The sequence below is a fragment of the Phoxinus phoxinus genome, assembly GCF_949152265.1.
Source record: "Phoxinus phoxinus genome assembly, chromosome: 19".
In the NCBI taxonomy this organism is placed as follows: domain Eukaryota; kingdom Metazoa; phylum Chordata; class Actinopteri; order Cypriniformes; family Leuciscidae; genus Phoxinus; species Phoxinus phoxinus.
The window spans coordinates 15,507,733-15,527,865 of record NC_136894.1 but is presented as its reverse complement, the minus strand read 5'-3'; the positions used below and the strand labels follow the sequence as shown (position 1 = coordinate 15,527,865).

At 35.2% G+C, this 20,133-nt stretch overlaps 1 protein-coding gene across 6 annotated transcripts in view; it reads left to right on the top strand.

Moving 5' to 3' along the window:
- tbxta (T-box transcription factor Ta) overlaps positions 1-18,554 on the top strand; it is a 50,980-nt gene extending 32,426 nt beyond the window's left edge. For 4 of the 6 annotated variants that reach the window (XM_079590506.1, XM_079590505.1, XM_079590508.1 and 1 more), the window contains 8 exons: positions 14,798-14,968; positions 15,276-15,540; positions 15,725-15,859; positions 15,962-16,023; positions 16,133-16,194; positions 16,287-16,460; positions 17,527-17,650; positions 17,741-18,554. In XM_079590506.1, the coding sequence (XP_079446632.1) occupies positions 14,798-14,968; positions 15,276-15,540; positions 15,725-15,859; positions 15,962-16,023; positions 16,133-16,194; positions 16,287-16,460; positions 17,527-17,650; positions 17,741-18,005 (1,258 nt within the window). In that variant the 3' untranslated portion in view covers positions 18,006-18,554. The remainder of the gene's footprint in view (positions 1-14,797; positions 14,969-15,275; positions 15,541-15,724; positions 15,860-15,961; positions 16,024-16,132; positions 16,195-16,286; positions 16,461-17,526; positions 17,651-17,740) is intronic. The other 2 variants (XM_079590509.1, XM_079590510.1) reach the window with 1 other exon arrangement.
- Positions 18,555-20,133: the final 1,579 nt, after the last annotated feature.

Here is a 20,133-nt window from a genome sequence, read left to right as displayed (position 1 = left end):
AAATGCTAAAATATTGAATTATACATAAAGTAAGTAAAATAGTATTTAATATGACTGATGCAACTTTGCATAAAGGGGTCAAATCAACCCATATTCATTTCCTATATGGATTTTTCACTCAACACAGTATATTAGGATACATTTTTGTCAATAATAATATAACATTTCCTGAAACTTTTAAGAATTACTTAAAAATCTGACTTTTTTTGCTCTAAACCAAGAATTTGCCTTAGACACCAACCATGTGTCTGAATACGCGTATATCCCGACTACATAGTAGCTGAAAAGCAGTATGTGCTAGTATGACTGAATTCACAGTTTTCATAAAACCATAGGCAAAAAAGTATCTGGATGACCTAATAAAATACTTCTGCCAAGATTCTGAAGTTCACATCCAGTGGACAATATCCATGGGAGAGGAGTCTTGAATGACAGGCAAATGACACACTCTATACATTTACATTTAGCAGACGCTTTTATCCAAAGCGACTTACTTCTATATAGATATGTGATCTATAGATCACATTACAATGTTGTGGATGTAGTCCATTCAGATTGCATTCATACTATACACATGCATAGAGATATGATGAAGTTCTCAAATGTAGAACCTACTCAGTTAGGCTATAGAAAGGTGCAAATTGTATGTGAAATGTCTAAGATCAAATTGAAAAAGCCCCTTAAACTAATAACAGCACAGGTGTTATCTACGGTGTAATGAACTAACATGTAATAAGAATAGCATGATATTTAACGTTTCACAGTGTAAGATGTCATAAACACCAACTGATAACACTGGTTTAGGAAGTGCCAAACTGATATTTCAGGATATGATGCAGCATATCCTCGGAACAGGAAAAGAGCCCCGTCGGGGTGTGATAGGGATGTGTTTGCCCATCAGGCCGGGTGGCAGGTACCCTACGGACTCGGTGTGTTTGCATGTGTGCATGCGGTGAACCTGACGAGATTAAGAGGTGGCTGATCGTTCTCTCCGCATAGTCCAACATCCCCTCCGCTCGGCCCTTCTCACGCTCCCAGTTCAAAGAGAAAGAGACGCAGGCGTTGGAGGGGAGGGGAAGTGATCTCTGGCTTCCTGCTCTCTTCCTAGCAGTATTATCTACTGATCTTAACATGCCGTATCTCTTAATGAACGCCCGCGAGAGGCAGAATTACCTCCTTAATAACTGCTCTCGGTTTTATGGCTTAAAGGATTCATCTGCAGATTTAGATTCGGTTAATCTGGAGAGATTTATACTGAAACTGAAGAAGCTCTTGTTAGGGGTTTGGTAGAGTGACGACACCACAGGTTACCGTGCAGTTCAAGAGCTGTTTCTTACCCTTAAAAACGTCCTCTCTGTGGCTTAACCCAACATAGAAAGATTGATTCAGTCATATTAAATGATATTTTTGCTCCTGGAATAAAACCATTTAATTTTTGTTGTTTAACAGTTTTGTTACAACCTGTTTTTGGCTCTAAAACGACACGCTCACTTGATATCCCATAATGCGAGCATTGATAAGGCTTATGCACGCCCTCTGGTTAGGGAGCAAACTATTTTAGAATGTATTTTATTTATGATTATTCCCGTATTAAAGATTGTGGACTCAAATAAAACCAGTTAATTTAGATTACCACATGAAGCACATTTTAGGTTACCTGACAATATATATTCTTTAGAGCTAGCTTCACCTCGATGACAATTTGGAGGAACAAGTAACTAATAGCAATTATTATGTTATCATATATGTCTCAGCATATATTGTCAACATATTTCATATATAATGCAGACCCTTGTGAAAATCTAGTGTGCTTAATTTTATTAATTGTGCACATGTGTATTTCAAATATTATGCCGGGTTTCACTGACAAGGCTTAAGCCGAGTCCCAGACTTGAGCTGTTTTGACTGAAAGTAACTTGCACTGACATATATTGATTTGTCTCAAGATGCACACCAGTTGTGTTTTTTTCTAACGCACATTTAAAAAAGCCACTTAAATCTCGAAATTTAACTTAAGGCCTAATCCTGGCTTAATTGAAGCCCTGTCTCTGAATCCGAGCCTTAGTATATAAAAAAAAAAACTGTACTTGCAGATAATATAATATTAATGACATAAAATGCCACTTAAATGTCGTAAAGAGAGTTTACGAAACTGTCTCTTAACACACTTTTAAAAAGTGCGCTTTGTAATAATTCACTTTCATTTTACTTTAAAGTACCATTTACATCTTTATATTATAAATTTGTTTGTGCTTCAAAGAGGTACACTTATTTTGATGTGTTGCCTAACATAGTAAAAGCAAATGTAAAATACTCAATAATATTGCAAGTTCATATTTTTTTTACTTATAATTACAATTTATAATCACAAATAGAACTTATGTAAAAATAATAATACTTGCATATAAAGATGTACTTAAGTTGGTTAAAAAGCACTCTAAAGTTCAACTTATCACATTTAATATAAATTTAAACTATATACATTTTCATTTAATTGCAATTAACATTCAATTAAGTGTCTGAAAACATTGCATTCACTTCACACTTAAGTACTGGTATATTCTTTAAACAATTTCCCCCTCCGTATTTCTTTTTCACAAGGGTGATGCAATATCATCAAAAATAGCCCACTTTGATTTTATAAGAAGTTGCTTTCTCACAGACTTGAGGTCCATTGTGCTACAGCCATTTCCGCCTCCATTAATAATATTCATACCATATTAGAGAAAGTGACCTCTTTTCTAGAATATATAAATGTAATTAACCCTGGTTTTAAATATAAGCTCGAACAGACGGTTCTTTTTTTGTGCTATGTATGATAAAGCGGACTGTTTTTCATGGAAGGTCACCCAGCTCTCTGACAAAAAAAAAGCTTGGGAGATTCTGTCACATTTCACACGGGGTCCAGCAAAATGAGAGTGCGCTCAAACCGAGAGGAGGTCAAGCAGACAATTACAGTTCTGCTCTCTCTCATAGCTCTTTCTGACACTGGGTTAAAACCAATTAACCTGAGCTGACAGCGTCAAAGAACCGCACCGCTTATGCTGCGCTCATACGGCTGGGTTGCAGGAACAAATCTTTCTAAAGAGCAAATGTTTCCAAAGTCAAAATTAAAGATGGTGGTGTGTGTTGGTGTGTATACGTCACTTTTATTTTTTTTAACTGTGACATTTCAGCAGACATTCCCTATATATCCCATAATGACAACGTACGAATAGATCAGATGATGCCTACATTATTGGATGTCCTCTGATTTGTGAAAAAAACAACGTCATTTAGACTTAAATTTTTGGAAAGTGATCCATATGTAAGAAAAATCTCAGATGAGATCTTTGTAATATATGTAATATTCTTAGTGTCGTTATATTGAATGCAAATGCATGCACTGTAGAAAGCGGAAGTTACCTAAAAACTGAAACTAAGTAAAAAAAAAAAAACTAAAAAAATGTTTGAGCTAAAATACTAAAATGACTGAAACTAAAACTGAAATAAAAATAAATGAAAGCTAAATTGAAATACTTAAAAAAATGACAAAGGCATATAAAATACTACTAAAACAAAAATAAAAGCTAATTCAAAATATTAATAAATGCTATAATAATATATAAATAATACTAAAATAACAATTTGACAATTCATAAATATTTTTAGTAAACCCATTATCTTGTTCTTGCATTTAGAAGAATCCATCAAAAACAGCATTTCCTTTTTCAGCCTGTCACTTTGACTGTATGCTTCACGCTGCAGAACGTTATGAGTGGCCAGAAAAAGAGAAGAAAGTGAGCAAGAGAAGGGAAAACAGAGGACAGAGAGATAGAGAGAGGTCAAAGATGAAGGGATGTCAGAAGAAAGGGGGTAATTACTGGCCCTTTCTTATGGAAATGCTAATGAAGTAGGAGAGAGGCCAGCAGACAATGGGGGCTGCGAGCAGGTTGAGCGTCCCCATGTAAACAGCTTCCTGTCATGGAGCCATTTAGCCCTCACTTTTACTGACTAACAAGACATCTCCACGCCAACTACAAAGAGCCAGTCTTCATCAAAGCCGGCCGCAGCCACCAGAGCACCTCGGACAGGTTACAGCACACTTTTCCCAGGGAATGATGGGATGTCAGAGGATGTTGAGTGTCTCAGATTTCTCATTTTTAACCCCCTGAGTTTATTATTATTGTAACATAGAGGAAAAAATAAAGATTTGGCTGGTGAATTTTGGTACACTCTTTCAAATAAAAGGTTCCAAATTGGGGGGTTTTGCAGCAATGTTTTGAGGAACCATTTTGGGTTCCCCAAAGAACCTCAGCAAACAGTTCTGAAAAGAACTATTATTTTTCTAAATGTGAAGAACATTGAATACATCTAAAATAGCCTTTTTTTCACTATAAAGAACCTTTGGAAAGGTGTCATTAAAGAACCTTTATTTTTTAAAAGTGTAGATAATAGAAGTAAATATCTAAATGACAAACTCTAAATCTCTAGTTTTGTTTGAGTCACGCAATATAAACTATTTTCAACAAACGCTTTAATTTTCTATACGCTTAAAAATGTTCATCAAAATGATTATGTTGTGTCTGTTATTTGAAGTAACTGATAATTTTGACTCTAAAATTACTTAGTCATTTTACACACACACACACAAACACACACACACACACACACACACAAACACACACAGAGAGAGAGGGAGTCGCACATGTATGCAATGAAGCTCCTAAGCACATCCCGTCGTCTGACTCATGCTGACATTCCATTTATTATGAAGTATATTCTCCCCATCCGCTCGCCTACGCTGATGAAACGCCATATATTTTCATATTAGACAGTAGAGTGTGAATATACACTGAAGATAAATGTTGTTTGCAATCACAACTGCACAAAGGGATTTTATAGAATTGTACTTATGTTTTCCATTGTGACAAATAATGGCTGCTTAGGGTTAGGTCAAATGTATGTTTATAAAAAAGTATATTTATTTTTAAAATGTAATATATATATATATATATATATATATATTTATATTGTATTTGAAATAAAAAAAAATTCTATTATTTTTTTATTTATAAAAATTTGTTTTGTTTACACACTGTTAAAAAAAAGTTGTTTCAACTTAAAAAAGTAAGTGCTTGTGCTACCTTAATTTTAAGTTGAGTTAACTTGAAAAATGTGACAACTTTGATATTTTAGTTGAGTAAACTGCACATTTTAAGGCAGCACGAAAGCTTACTTTTTTAAGTTGAAACAACTAATCTTACTACTGGCATTTTGACATGTTGGTTTGGTTAAAAAGCTTTAAAAATGTTTGTATTCATTTATTTTTTATTTTTGCCTTTTTTATTTTATTTTGTACTAGCTATTTTAGTGAAAACTTTTTTTTTAAATTATTTTAGTGAAAACTAACATGACAACTTGTCATGTCAATATTTTCATCTATTCATTTGACTTGTTTTTAGATTTATTTTTGGCGTTTTTGCCTTTTATTAGGATAGGACAGTAGCTAGACAGGAAGTGAGGTTAGAGAGAGGGTGGACGGGATCGGGAAAGGTCCACGAGCCGGGACTCAAACTCGGGTCGCCCGAAGCACAACGCCAACATTATTCCTTAGAGTAGCGATTCATGACAAACATTTTTAAAAAAACAGCTGCTGCCATAAACTTTTAAGTACAATCCACTTGTATTTTAAGTTATTTCAACTTAAATTACATTAAATGACTTAAAATATGAAAAAGTATTCCCTAACCAACAAGAGTTAAATCTTGTATAACTTCTAAAAAAAAAAACTTTAATAAGCTTAACTTATTAACCCTTTAAGTGTCACCCCCCTTTTTTTGAATATACATGAAAATGCACTTTCCGAACTTAAATGTTTGTAACTCAAGAATGCTTTGGAATATGGATGTAAGATTGGTCTTGTTTTAAAGAAGAAAAATGGCAGATTTTTGTAGAAGTGAAATAAATTAAGAAAGTGTAACAGAAAAAAAGTTATAGAAGTTTGAGTTTATGAAAATAAAAAATAAAAAAAAATAATTATTCATATTTTATATAAAATATATTTTTTCAAAACCCTGGTGACTCTAAAACTGCACAAAAATCAAAGCCAAAAATCTGAACAAGTTGTGTTCTAAATTTTAGGTTGATATCTCAAAAAATGAGCTTTCAGTAAGATTTTGTTTGGGCGCAGTACCACACTTTTTCACTAGTTGACATTACTGCCCATATAAGGGCGCCTGTATTTCCATATATGGTTTTTCTTTATTTCTAAAACATTTTCAGACCCTTTTTTCTAAAAGAATTGAACAAATGCTATCTTTTGAACTCTTGGCATGAAAACAAACTGAGGTTTCTACCATTTTTTTCATGATTTTTCATGTTCATCACTATTTCAAAATAAAGGACTGAACACCTTAGGAGTATGAAAATATTATTGTTGCAAATTGATAAATTACAGCTCCTCTGTAATATATTTTGGAAATCAGTCACCAAATTTGAAAACTAGAGATTGTAAGCTTTCAAATGATATATAGTTTGTCAATATTAGTTTAGGTTTAGTATAGGATATTACTATTTTAAATATGTAATAAATTTGGGCCCACCGGTGGGCCGGTGACACTTAAGGAGGAAAGCAATGCAAAAACATATGTTGTCATAACTTATTGATCAAATATTTTTTAACAGTGCACTGGGGTCAGAATTCCAGCACAACTGATTGACCCTCACCGGGTGTTAAAATAGCAAAACCGTCCTGTAGGGGGCGACGGCTCAGGTGTCCACAGGGAGGCGGAACACTCTGGCCCACGGCTTTGGTAAAAGATCTAGGATTAGAGGGCTGTATCTATTGTTCTTTAATGAGTGTCTTTGATCTGGGCACAGCGTTTAGTGTTTGTACACCTGGGTCACTGCGGCCCTTGAGTAGGACTGGCTGTGTTGAGCTGCTGCTGGTGGGTGGTGTGTGGGGGCTGTGGATGATGTGGATAGGGGGTTATGGGGGATATCCAGCATCGTGCAGGTAACACTTCCCAGTGAGCCACTGTTGCTGGCGTGGGAATGCAGTAAAAAGAGTCCTGCTAAGGGCCCTGCCCCCTTTGTTTGCTCTGGTTTTATGGTCTGCTGGCCCCCAGATCCTATATGGAGCTTCAGACTACACAGACAAACACGTAGGGCTCAAGCTTCCATAAACCATAGCAGGAAGAGCTACTGTATCAGGTGTGTGTGTGTGTGTGTGTGTGTGTGTGTGTGTGTGTGTGTGTGTGTGTGTGTGTGTGTGTGTGTGTGTGTGTGTGTGTGTGTGTGTGTGTGTGTGTGTGTGTGTGTGTGTGTGTGTGTGTGTGTGCATTATGCCTGTGGCCAGATTAAAAACGAACATGTCTTACAAGTTAGTCATATATATACCGGTTATCTTTTTTTACTTTAAGACTGTACATATGTTTTTTGAGCCATAAATATTTAGAAAAAGTAGAATGTAGTCTTGATACTGGAAAGTAGACTGACTGCCACTTGACAAACTGGTGGGTCATACTAGAGCTTAAGACACGGTCTTAAAATAATGGCTGTTAATGAAACTAGTCCGTGTGCGTGCGTGCGTGTGTCATTTGTCAATATATCTTTTAACATATATTGACAAATTCAACTTGGGAGTTGTTCTGTATTGTATTATCCATTGGCAATGAAAAGATTACAGACTGTAAAATATTATATTATTATATTATATTATAGTGAAAATGTGAGCAAAACTCTCACATCACATTTCCACATGCTGAGATCTTCTGAAAGTGCACACACTCCTCCCAGTTGTTTACAGTTATTAGTTTTATTTGATTTCCCGATGTTTATGCAAATTGACCTCAATCAGAAGTAGCACTACTGCACTAAATAAAATGTCCCTTTCTAAAAAAACGACATTCCTACTTAAGACATAAAGCTTCAATATCTGTCTACTGGGTTTTGATGAAGTCAGAGGCTGTTTTTAGCCTGCAGTCATTATGATGACATCATCCCCAGGGGCTAAAAGGAAATGAAGCCTCAGGTTTACACTCTTACACTGTCTATGGGTTTACACCTACACCATCACTCTGCATGCATATTATATGTTTCTGCATACACTGTGTTTCCACTTGCATTCAAGTAGAACATCACTAATTCAAATTGCTTACAGTCAAAACCGATCTGATAAAGGAACAACCATGGGAAGAGGAAGTCAAACTTTAACAGTGACCAACATGTTTCCTTTAAATACTCAGTTTGTGCCCTACCTTGAGGATTTGTGTGTATGTGAGTGCTTGTGACTGCAGTGAATGTTTTAATTATGCCTTTTTTCACACACTGGTGAGTGTTGACCTCAACGAGACACCACAAAACATGAAAAATCTGCTAAAGGAAACATCTGCACTCATGTGATGTTACACACACACTCATCTGGTTTAAACATGATCAAATCACTCTAATATTATGTAGGCCTAAAGGCTATAAGTATAAAGTAAAAGGCAACACTTGGGACATATTTGTTTCCCCTGTGTTTGGTGTTTGATACAAATCAAAATGTTTTGGAATCATGTGAACGGATGTGTTTTTAATTATAGAACCGTCGTTCCTGAGGCTCAGTCAGTTCTGCCCACGTTCTGATATCTTAAAAAAAGAAAAGGCTCAATGGTCTTCACTGTAAAAAGGTATGATCAATATATGACAGCATATGTTTTTACATTGCTTTAACTCATCAAAATAAGTTAAGCAATTATCAAACTTTTTTATACGTTATACAAGATTCAACTCATTTTTAAGTCAGTTTAATGTAATTTAAGTTGATATAACTTAAACATCCAAGTTGATTGTATTAAAAAATTTAAAGCAGGAACTTTTTTTGTTACAGTGTATATATAATCCTCACTCTAAAAAATGCTGGGTTGTTTCAACCCAAATTTGGGTCAAATATGGACAAACCCAACCGTCGGGTTAACATTTTTAATTAAAAAATGTAACCCAACGGCTGGGTTTGTCCATATTTGACCCAAATTTGGGTTAAAACAACCCAGCATGTTTTAGAGTATTCCAAAAAGGTTTTATATAATGAGAAATGTCTTACATGATTGCATAATACTTTCATGATTAACAGGTTGTTATTTTCTAAAGATAAAGTATGTTTACAATAAATGTTTACGCCTGACAGATTCTATACGCTGTTGTTTTCCATATTTATTACATTATGCCACATGTATACGAATAAACAACAACAACCGTCTGAATGCAAAACTTTTGAAAGGAGTAAAAAGATCTAATGAGTTGTTATCACTGTGTGTTTGTTGCTGGGCAACCTGACCTTGGAGTGTGCTGTAAATCAGTGTGTTGTCACCCTCTCTATCTGACCTGTGTGCTCACACTGAAGTGAGATGGAGAGACATGTATCCATGCCAACATGCTTTATTTTTAATATTAGACTTAAAAAACGGTTCCCTAACCATTCAGCGTTGTGATGCTTCATCACGCAGAGCCTGCTTTCACCAAACGCAACATGTTCCTGGATCGACATCTCTGTTGATCCTGGAACAACATTACAATCAAACACTCAGATTTGAAGTTTAGGACAAGTTTACAGTTTAGTCATTTGTAAAAATTGTAAGTTTAAGCTTACAACCTGGGTTAGGTGGTTACATCAGTGTTATTCACCTATATTTTCCCTCTGATTTTAGGGATAATTTATGGGTATGATAGGTTTAGGGATTGTTTTTCGGACAGGAATGTTGTTATTGGATCAACAAAATATGTTGACCCATGAACAACGCATCTAACTCCGCTAAATCAGGAAGTGTCTTCATTACATAGATCGTATTTTATGAGTAACTTGTTCATGTCATAGTAAAAATATTAATCATTTGATCACATAGTATTATTATTATCATAGTGTGAATTATCATAGTCACAGATAAACAAGCATACTTCACTGTTGGGGGTCTGATCACACATTATGCTTTTAAAATACACCATAGAAAAAAAAAACAGTGACAAATAATAAAATTGTGGTAACACTTAATAGTGAGGTTTCAATAGTTAGATACATTAGTTAACTTGAACTAAGAATGAACAATATATTTATTAATCTCAGTTAATTTTAATTCTAGCATTCCCTAGTACATATTTAAAAACTTTGAACTAACATGAACAAACAATGATCAGCTGCATTTTTATTCAAATGTATTGCTCATTGTTAGTTTATGTGTTAATAAATGAGACACTGTTGTAAAGTGTTACAGAAAAAGTAATGCATGCTGCATTATTTTATGTATGAAATTGTATATAGTGTACAACATGTAATATAGACTAAAGCATAACATTTTTGGGCTTAAGAATATTTTTGAAAGAATTTGATAGTTTTATTCAGCAAGGGTGCATTCAATTGATCCAAAGTGACTTTTATCCTGTTACAAAATATTTATATTCCAAATAAATGCTGTTCTTTTGAACTTTCTAATCTATTCATCAAAGAATCCTGAAAAAAAGAGTGACAAAGTAAATATTAAGCAGCACAACTGTTGTAAACATTGAAAGTAATAAGAAATGTTTCTTGAGCATCAAATCAGCAGATTAGAATGATTTCTGAAGGATCATGTGACACTGAAGACTAAAGTAATGATGCGGAAAATTCAGCTTTGACATCACAGGAATAAATTACATCATAAAATATATATATTTTTAATAATATTTTTTTATATATATTCAGCTATAAACTAAGATATTTAATCTTATTTGTATATTTTTGTTGTTCGAAATAAAATAAATTAATAATATTACTGTTTTACTGTAATTTTGATCAAATATAGCTATTGTGAGCATATATTCAAAAACATTTTTAAATCTCATTGTCCCCATACTTCTGAACAGTAGTGTGTAATTTATACCTAAATTATATATATGAGTACTGTTGAAATTGGGCATTACTGCACATCTGAAATCACCGTCATCAAGCATTGTTGGTAATGTGGAAGGAAGCATTTTCAGTGTTTAACTGTCAAACTGAAAAGAAAACAACAAGAACAAAAAGAAAAAAACAAACATGTGATTTCATACTCCTGATTCGAGCAGCTTGGAGAAACTCTCTCTCTCTCTCCTCTATGATTTTCTCTCACTGTTTGTTTCTTCAGCTCTCACCTCACTGTGTCCCACAGGATAAAGTTCATCAGAAGCTTCTGAAGCAATAGCATCTTCTCTCCTTCTCTCATTAGCATGCAAAAGGTCTGATGTCTATTGCGGGGAGGGGGGGGGCGAGAGAGAGAGGGGAACAATTACCGTCCCTCCAGTCTTTTTTATCCTTTTCAAAGGGCAGGGTGATTAGGAGAGGAAAGTTTAGATTTCCTGAACTTGAAGTGGAAACGCAGCAGTGACAGACGCATCTCGAGACTCAATCCACATCTGGCTGAGAGTGGGGGGAGTGTGTCTGTGTGGACGGCAGTACTGTAAACTCTCTCCACACACACACACACACACACACACACGCACTGTCCTTCAGTCTGTCTTCTGTTATAAAGCCACTTCACATACGACGACAGCTGTGCTGAAGAAACCCACCTAGTTTTAAACTGTTAAGTAAATAAACAGACCAGATTTTATTTACAAATTTAGATTTTATTGATGCTTGCATCTCGCATGCACTCGTGTCAGTTGCTCTTTAAAAACTGAAATTGAATTGGACATGGTTGATGTGATTACTGGCATGAGAAGAAAATTGCTCAAGAAAAATCCAAGTTGCTGCCAAAGATTTTGAGAGCAGCAATCATAACAGAACTGAAATAATTAACACATCATTGAGGCTTACATATGATTAAGTGATGATCATTAACATAATACTTCATTCAAAAAATAGCAGTCAATTTTGGAGCTTGACTGTCTTTCAGATTACATAACACATTTTTGTGTATTAGGATAGATATGAAAACTAAACGTATACACTGTTTGTATCAGACAGTGGCAAAAAAGAGTGAGATTTTTTTTTAAATAGGCCTATATGTATATTGTATTATGTTATGTAAGTATAAATTTGTTTGAATATACTGTAACGTAATATAACCTACTACAAAAGTTTGGGGTCAGTACGAATAATTGTTTAAAGAAATTAATACTTTTATTCAGCAAAGATGCATTAAATTGATCAAGAGGGACATTTATAAAGTTCTAAAAGATTTGTATTTTAAATAAATACTGTTCTTTTGAACTATATTAATCAAATAATCAAAAAATAAAATTGTTTATCAACACACAAAAAAAATATTACATTTTGGGGAAAACAGCTGAATATGTATTTTTGCTTGGACAAAATTGTGTATGTGTATTATGACAAAATGGACAGATTTTTTTTTTAAACTATGCGTGTGGTCCTGGTAAACCCTACATTATGGGGACAAAATGGCACCATAACAATAGCAATATCTGAAATAATTTTACTTGTGGGGACATTTTTAAGTCCCCATGAGGAAAACAGATTATAAATCATACAGACTGATGTTTTTCTTTTTTGAAAATGTAAAAATACAGATAGGTTTGTGATAGGTTTAGGGGTAGAGCTAGTCTAAGGGGATATATATATATATATATATATATATATATATATATATATATATATAGGGGAATATAGAGTTTGTACAGTATACAAATCATTGTCTATGAAAAGTCCCCATACAACATAGAAACTTGAGTCTGTGCATCTTGTCTCCTTTATTTTCCAAATACTGACTCATCCGATTCCCCTGTTTACTGATTTAGGCCGGAGAGGAGAAGTGTGGAAAATATGCATCTTCTCTTATAACTGTCCTTTTGTGGAGCACCAGTCCTCTGTAATATTTCTCACCGAGGTGAGAGTGTCCTTATGCCAGAGAGAGGCAGCGTCTCTTAACCCCTTCATCGCTCGCAGAAAACCTGTGTGTGTGTGTGTGTGTGTGTGTGTGTGTGTGTGTGTGTGTGTGTGTGTGTGTGTGAATGAAACAGAAGCTCAAGACAGGAGAGTGAGCTTGATGTGACTGATGACAGGCTGTTTGTTGCTCTGTAAATCAGCCGAATCTAAGCAGTGGAAAGGTGTGAGGGCCCTTCACATTTATGGCCCCTGAGAAGTGCGGACTTCATCAACATCCTCTATCATCAACTCCAAGTGCGTCAGAAAGACACTGATTCACAGAGCTCTTTTAAACTCAATGCTTATATCTTAGATCATGTAAAAATATAATAAGCGGAGAAAATTAGACAATATAATCAGGATGCTTGATGGTGTTTAAAAAAGTAACTGCCACAGTTTTCATTGAAATATAGTGAATTAAGGTTTTCATTCTTAGTTACATGCTGCAGTCCATAATAAATAAAAAAATTCTCCAACAAGATGTTTGGTTAAATATATATTTTAGACGCCTTTTTATTGCAGTTCACTAATGGCCCTGATGCATGACATTCATTTTATTATGAGTATTACATAAAGTATCTCAATGTAGCCTATATATATGATGTCAATAAAACTCTCAACTACAAAATAATAGGAATGTTTCAATTGTTTACAATAGATTTAGATCAAGTATAACATGTCAGATGCAAGGTACTGCTGTCATTGCTCAACTTCTCATGTCAAGTAGGCTACACTACACTTGTTGACTTATATATTCAATAGGCTAATTTAAATTAAAACTGGCACGAAGTAAACAATAGGCCTATCCAATTTTAAAAACAACAATAATGTCAGTTACATATACGGTTTAATGTAAATATTTAAATAATCATAAGAAGAAGAAAATTATATGTTTGTTTATTATTTTAATCAAAGAATAAAAAGTTCCATGCAGCTGCATATTTAAAATTCAGGTCGAAAAGCAGCGCATAAATATCCCAGATATTGCTGTAGGACACTTATCTGGCTGGAGTCATGCTGGATTAAGGGAATTCACACATATCACCTTTGGGCCATCCACACTTCAGTCGAGCACTGGCGCAGGACGCGTCAATGGCCGCATCCTAATGGCCCGTCCCAGTAAACACGAGCTTTCTCACATGTGTATCTGGGACAACAAAAGATTAGCATTATTCGCAAATATACAGCTGAGTTCAAAGGCACCGAGGGAGCAGACACCGTCTCTCTTCCTTCTTTTGTTTCAAAGGCGAGTTCGCGAAAAGGAAAAGATTTAGGCTATAGCCTATCATTCCACGATATAGCCTAATCCGATGTTCTTATAAAATTAGCATTTTGGTCAATGTTTTATTTAAAATAATAATAATAATAGCCAACATAAATATAAGAAATGCATTTAAAATAGGCTATTTCATCATAATAATAGTCAAAAATAAAAAATGCAGAACAACGTAGGTCTAAAAAATAAAAAGCTAAAAAAGTTGCAAACTGTATTATTCAAAAACATTAAATTAATTAATTATTATAGTCCATATAATAGTTTGAGTTGTGCTTATTTTTCTAATGATGTCATGTTTTTCTTTTTATTTCATTATTATTATTATTTACTCAATGGCCTGTATCTTAAACGTTTTTCAGTGACTGTAGACTTTCAAGCACTTTAACACTTTGTAATGTGCCACTATGTAGGCTATGTCAAGAATACTTTCCGTTTTGTGGCGACAAATTATCGGGCGCTATTAGGGCGCGATGGGCCTGGTCTCGCGCTCCGGGTCACGCCCCGTAACAGCAGGGGCTCAGTATCGGGCCTTTAAAAGGGCTCCGGGCGCGTTAAAAGGGCAGTTTAAGACGTGCTGTCAAAGCATCGTAACCCAACGGGATTTGGTGATTTCGGACTTAACTCAAGGTTTATTTAATCGGAAATATGTCTTCCTCAAGTCCCGATCAGCGCCTGGATCACCTCCTGAGCGCAGTGGAGAGCGAGTTTCAGAAGGGCAGCGAGAAAGGCGACGCGTCCGAGCGGGATATTAAACTTTCCCTTGATGATGCGGAGTTGTGGACCAAATTTAAAGAACTCACAAATGAAATGATTGTCACTAAGACTGGAAGGTATGTTGAGATTTGACAACAGTTAAAACTAAACACTCCCAATAGCCTTAAAGTTTTTTTTATTTTATTTTGATTATAGCCTACTCCAAATCTTATGTAAAAATCACGACAATTGTCCGTGGAGCTACGCAATTTTTTTTATTTGTTCTTTATTTATTTAAGTTAGGCTACGCTAAGTCAGAAGTCAATCGCTAAAAAAAAAAAAAAAGTAGCGTGACTTTTGTCGCGATAATAATTATTCTTGTCGAGGTCATTCAGTTTGAATGCTATTAAAATGTTCTTGACAAATCTTTGTCTCGTCTTTTAGACGAATGTTTCCCGTGCTCAGAGCCAGTGTCTCCGGTCTCGACCCCAACGCAATGTACTCGGTGCTGCTGGACTTCGTGGCGGCCGATAATAACCGGTGGAAATATGTGAACGGCGAATGGGTGCCAGGTGGAAAACCCGAACCTCAGAGTCCGAGCTGCGTCTACATCCATCCAGACTCACCCAACTTCGGCGCGCACTGGATGAAAGCGCCCGTCTCTTTCAGCAAAGTCAAACTCTCCAATAAACTCAATGGAGGAGGACAGGTAAAGGACATTTTTAAATTTCAGTGGTGATATAAATAAATGTACAGTAAAAAAGTTTACAGTAAAAGTAGCATATAGCCTACCGTTTTTGTTAGGAGTTAAAAATTAAAAAACAATTTTTTTAAATATTTTGAATATTCAATATTTACGACATTTCATAACCAATAGTTTTCTTCTCTTTTAGATTATGTTGAACTCTTTGCACAAATACGAACCCAGGATTCACATAGTGAAAGTCGGCGGGATTCAGAAAATGATCAGCAGTCAGTCTTTTCCTGAGACCCAGTTTATTGCAGTCACAGCTTATCAGAACGAAGAGGTGAGTGTTTGTTAAATGAGATGTGTCCTCGGCCTTCATAATGTTGCATTAATCAAAGATTTCCCTCCATATTCATTACCTCTAATCCTTAATTATTTTCAGATCACAGCTCTGAAGATCAAGCACAACCCGTTTGCCAAAGCATTCCTGGATGCCAAAGAAAGGTACAAGAAAAAATACAATTACTAGACGTAATTTCTCTTTAAAAGCCATTCTGTAACCCCGTTTTGATAATTGATGTATGTGATTATAATTTTGTTGCCATGTCAACAGAAGTGACCACAAGGACATCCCCGACCACAGCACTGATAATCAGCAATCTGGATACTCACAACGTAAGTGAACCAACACTCAAATGAACTTTATTAAATCTTCGCCTCAAACAGTGTCTTATAGTATATTTAACATTTGTGTCTCCCTTCAACAGTTGGTGGCTGGTTCCTGCCCAGTAACGGCCCTATGGGCCCCAGCAGCAGCCCTCCTCAGTTCAGTGGGGCCCCTGTTCACTCCTCTGGCTCGTACTGTGAGAGATACTCCAGCCTGAGGAACCACAGAGCTGCCCCGTATCCCAGCCATTACCCCCACCGCAGCACTGCCAGCAGTAAGAGCAAATACATTCAGTTCAACTTTATTGGCATGATTGTGTTTGCATACATTATTGTAAATGAAGGGGAAAAAGATGTATGGGGATAGAATGAGGCATTTATATAGCGCTTTCATATGAACTGTACACCCAAAGCGCTTTACAAACATATCAGGGGGTCTCTCCTCAACCACCACCAGTTTGGTTAGGTTTAAGTGTCAACAGTGTAATTCTATATGCAATTACAGAAATTAATTACATGCAGATATATATTATTGGTTACTTTAGTTGGTTACACTTTATTTTAAGGTGTCATTGTTACAGTGTAATTGTATATTTAAGGACTGAGTAATATTAAGCAACTACATGTACTTACTATAGTGTTAGGGTAGGATTAGGATTTGGTTGAGGGTTTGTAGCATGTAATTATGCATTATTTACTGTTATTACTATGGTAAGTACATGTAACATGTAACAAGGACTGTCAGTATTACAATGTAGTTACACATTTAAGTACTGAGTAATAATAATTAACTACATACTTACTATAGGGTTAGAATGAGGGTTTGGTTTAGGGTTAATTGCATGTAATTATTGATAATTTATAGTCGTTACTACACTCTAAAAAATGCTGGGTTGTTTCAACCCAATTTTGGGTCAAATATGGACAAACCCAAACGTTGGGTTAAAAATGTAATTTAAAAATGTAACCCAACGACTGGGTTTGTCCATATTTGACCCAAAATTGAAACAACCCAGCATTTTTTAGAGTGTACAGTGTAACTCCATGTAACGTGTAACAATGACACTGTAAAATAAAGTGTAACCATTAAAAAAAAAGAAGTACAATGTAAAATGTGAATGTACACAATAAGTGCATTGTGAATATACACAGTACACTTTGACTGTATTGATCAAGGCAATGGTTTCTGAGGGTGTGCAGTTGAAAAAAATTTAATTGTAGACTGTAAACCTTTATAGTTGAAACTCAGTCCATTTTAGCACAGTAACATTGTCATTCATAGCAGTTGAAAGTGTGTTTCATTTGATTCCCTTTCATTTATTTCTTGTGTTTTGCTTTTAGATAACTACATGGACAACTCTTCAGGAAGTCTTGCTTCTCACGACAGCTGGTCAGCCCTGCAGATCCCCAACTCTAGCGGCATGGGCACCCTGGCCCACACCACCAACACTACCTCTAACACCAGGTCGGGACTTTCTACACATTCTTTTTTTGCATTAAGAACAATGACTGACCCATGGATTCACTAACTAACCATGTACTTTCTGCGTTACAGCCAGTACCCAAGCTTGTGGTCCGTTGCGGGGACGACCCTCACCCCGTCGGGCTCAGCATCGGGGTCCATCACCGGCGGCCTGACGTCTCAGTTCCTGCGCGGCTCTTCGGTGTCCTACTCTGGGCTGACCTCTTCTCTGCCGGTGTCCTCTCCCTCCTCGATGTATGATCCGGGCTTGAGCGAGGTTGGCGTGGGAGATGCCCAGTTTGAGAGCTCCATCGCCAGGCTTACAGCGTCCTGGGCTCCTGTGGCACAGAGCTACTGACTTCCAGATCAATCCCAACTGAGACTCTGTGACTGATGGTGCAGTATGGGACATCCTACAAAGGCTGGCCTACTTCCAGAGGGAATCTAGAAGAGCTTCTCGCCGTTTCGACAATCAGAAAACGGGTCCATTTTTAAATTCACATCTTGCGAGTATCACAATCAAGAGCTGATAAGAGACAATCACTTAATCATAGAGTATCTATATTTACAAAAAGCATCATGGGAATTTTAGACATCCGCCATAAAATGGGGCCAATTATTATGTTTATTCTTAATAATATTATCTAAAATATTAATAAGACCAAATCGTGCTGTTGACTCACTAAAATGTATATGTGTGTAAATAAATAGAAATTAACGACCATTTTCATTGTATTACAGTATATAACTGTAACAGTCTTACATGTGCTTTCTGTAGAACGAGAGAAAGACAGACGTTGCTGTTTAATTTGAAATGGTGAAAACGGTTGAAGAAAACAAGTGACCTGTAGTTATGTCTGCAATCCGTCCTATAGAGAAATCATTTGTACATATCTATCTATTTGTATTTGTTGGACTCTTTGTGAGTTTTATTTATGTCATTTTAATAATAAATTAAGTTTCTTTTTTTTTCCTGTCAGACACTTGCCAGTGGTCTTTATTTACCTTGTCGTATTATTAACATTTGGTTTGTTCAATGGACTTTATGTACAGATATTGAGATTGTAAGGAACACAAAATAACACACTGCTATTGTATTATCAGAATATCAATTGGTCATTTTAAAAGGGTGAATGTGAAGAAAAATGAACAGTTCATTGAAATTCTTGAATAAACAACCCAAATATAAATGATTAAAATTTAACAGCTGGCAAAACATATTTCTTAATAAGAATAACATCCTAACTGATAATTGGTGTTAATGGTTGATTCCTATGAAACAGTTCAGTATTAATGGGAGGTTTCAAATGTGCTTATTCAAAACACATTTGAGCATTTATCATAAATGAGACATTATACATGAATAATCTGATGACATACACGGTTTTTCAGGTCTTTGTGTGCACAATTATGTCTAATCTAAAGTCTTCCTGTTCTATTATTGTTGAACATCTTGATCTTGAGCTATATCAGTGAAGCCGTGTTAAGGTGAAGATGATCCTTAAATGCAGGGAAAGGTGAGTTTAGCTGACAGCAACTGCAGGTTTGTGTTAAATCAAGTCTGGGCTCATGCAGATTCAGTGATTCACAATCTCTCACAGCGCTTTGTTAGAATCTGCAGATCTGTGTGACACATGGCCAACACATTTCAAATAAGAGGAGAAAAAAATCAATAACAGATTGCAAGTGATCCTGACACCAAAGAGAAAATTAAAATGGTTAACCCTAAAAAACAATAATTTAATATTCTAAATGAGAGACACACGTTCTTTCTTTTTGCATTAACATTAATGTTCCACACTTTGTTAAAGATTTGTTTACTTTTTAAGACATTTGTCTTCTCATATGTGTGCCATACTTCTTGTTGGAGGTCTTTTATAGTTTTTATGATTAAAGCTGTTAACAATAATAATAATATAAATAACAACAACAATAATAATTATATTATGAATTATTATTATTAGAAGTATCATTAGTAGTAAAATAATGAATTGGCATTATTGTTATCATTATTTAAAGCATTGTTTAAAATATAAAATAGTAATAATAATAACAACAATAATAAAACATTTTTTTATTATTAATAGTAGTAGTAGCAGCAGATGGTAGTGTATTGGTATTATTATTATTTAAAGATTTGTTTAAATAATAATAATAATAAAAATAGTTATTATTATAATTATTATAATTAGTCGTAGTGGTAGTGTATTGGTATTATTAATATTATTTAAAGCTTTGTTTAAATTATAAAAAATAGCCATAATAATAATCTTGATAATAATAGTTATTATTAGTAGTAGTAGCAGTGGTGGTAATGGTGGTGTATTGGTAGACCTATTAGTATTTCATTCTTATTTTAAAAGCTTTGTTTTCTCAGGTGATCAGGATTAAAGTCTCTGAAATGAAACATGTCTCTGCATGAGCTGTGGCGTGACTGAGCTGCTGATGTCACTGCTCATTGACAGCACTGGAGATCTGCGGTCTGG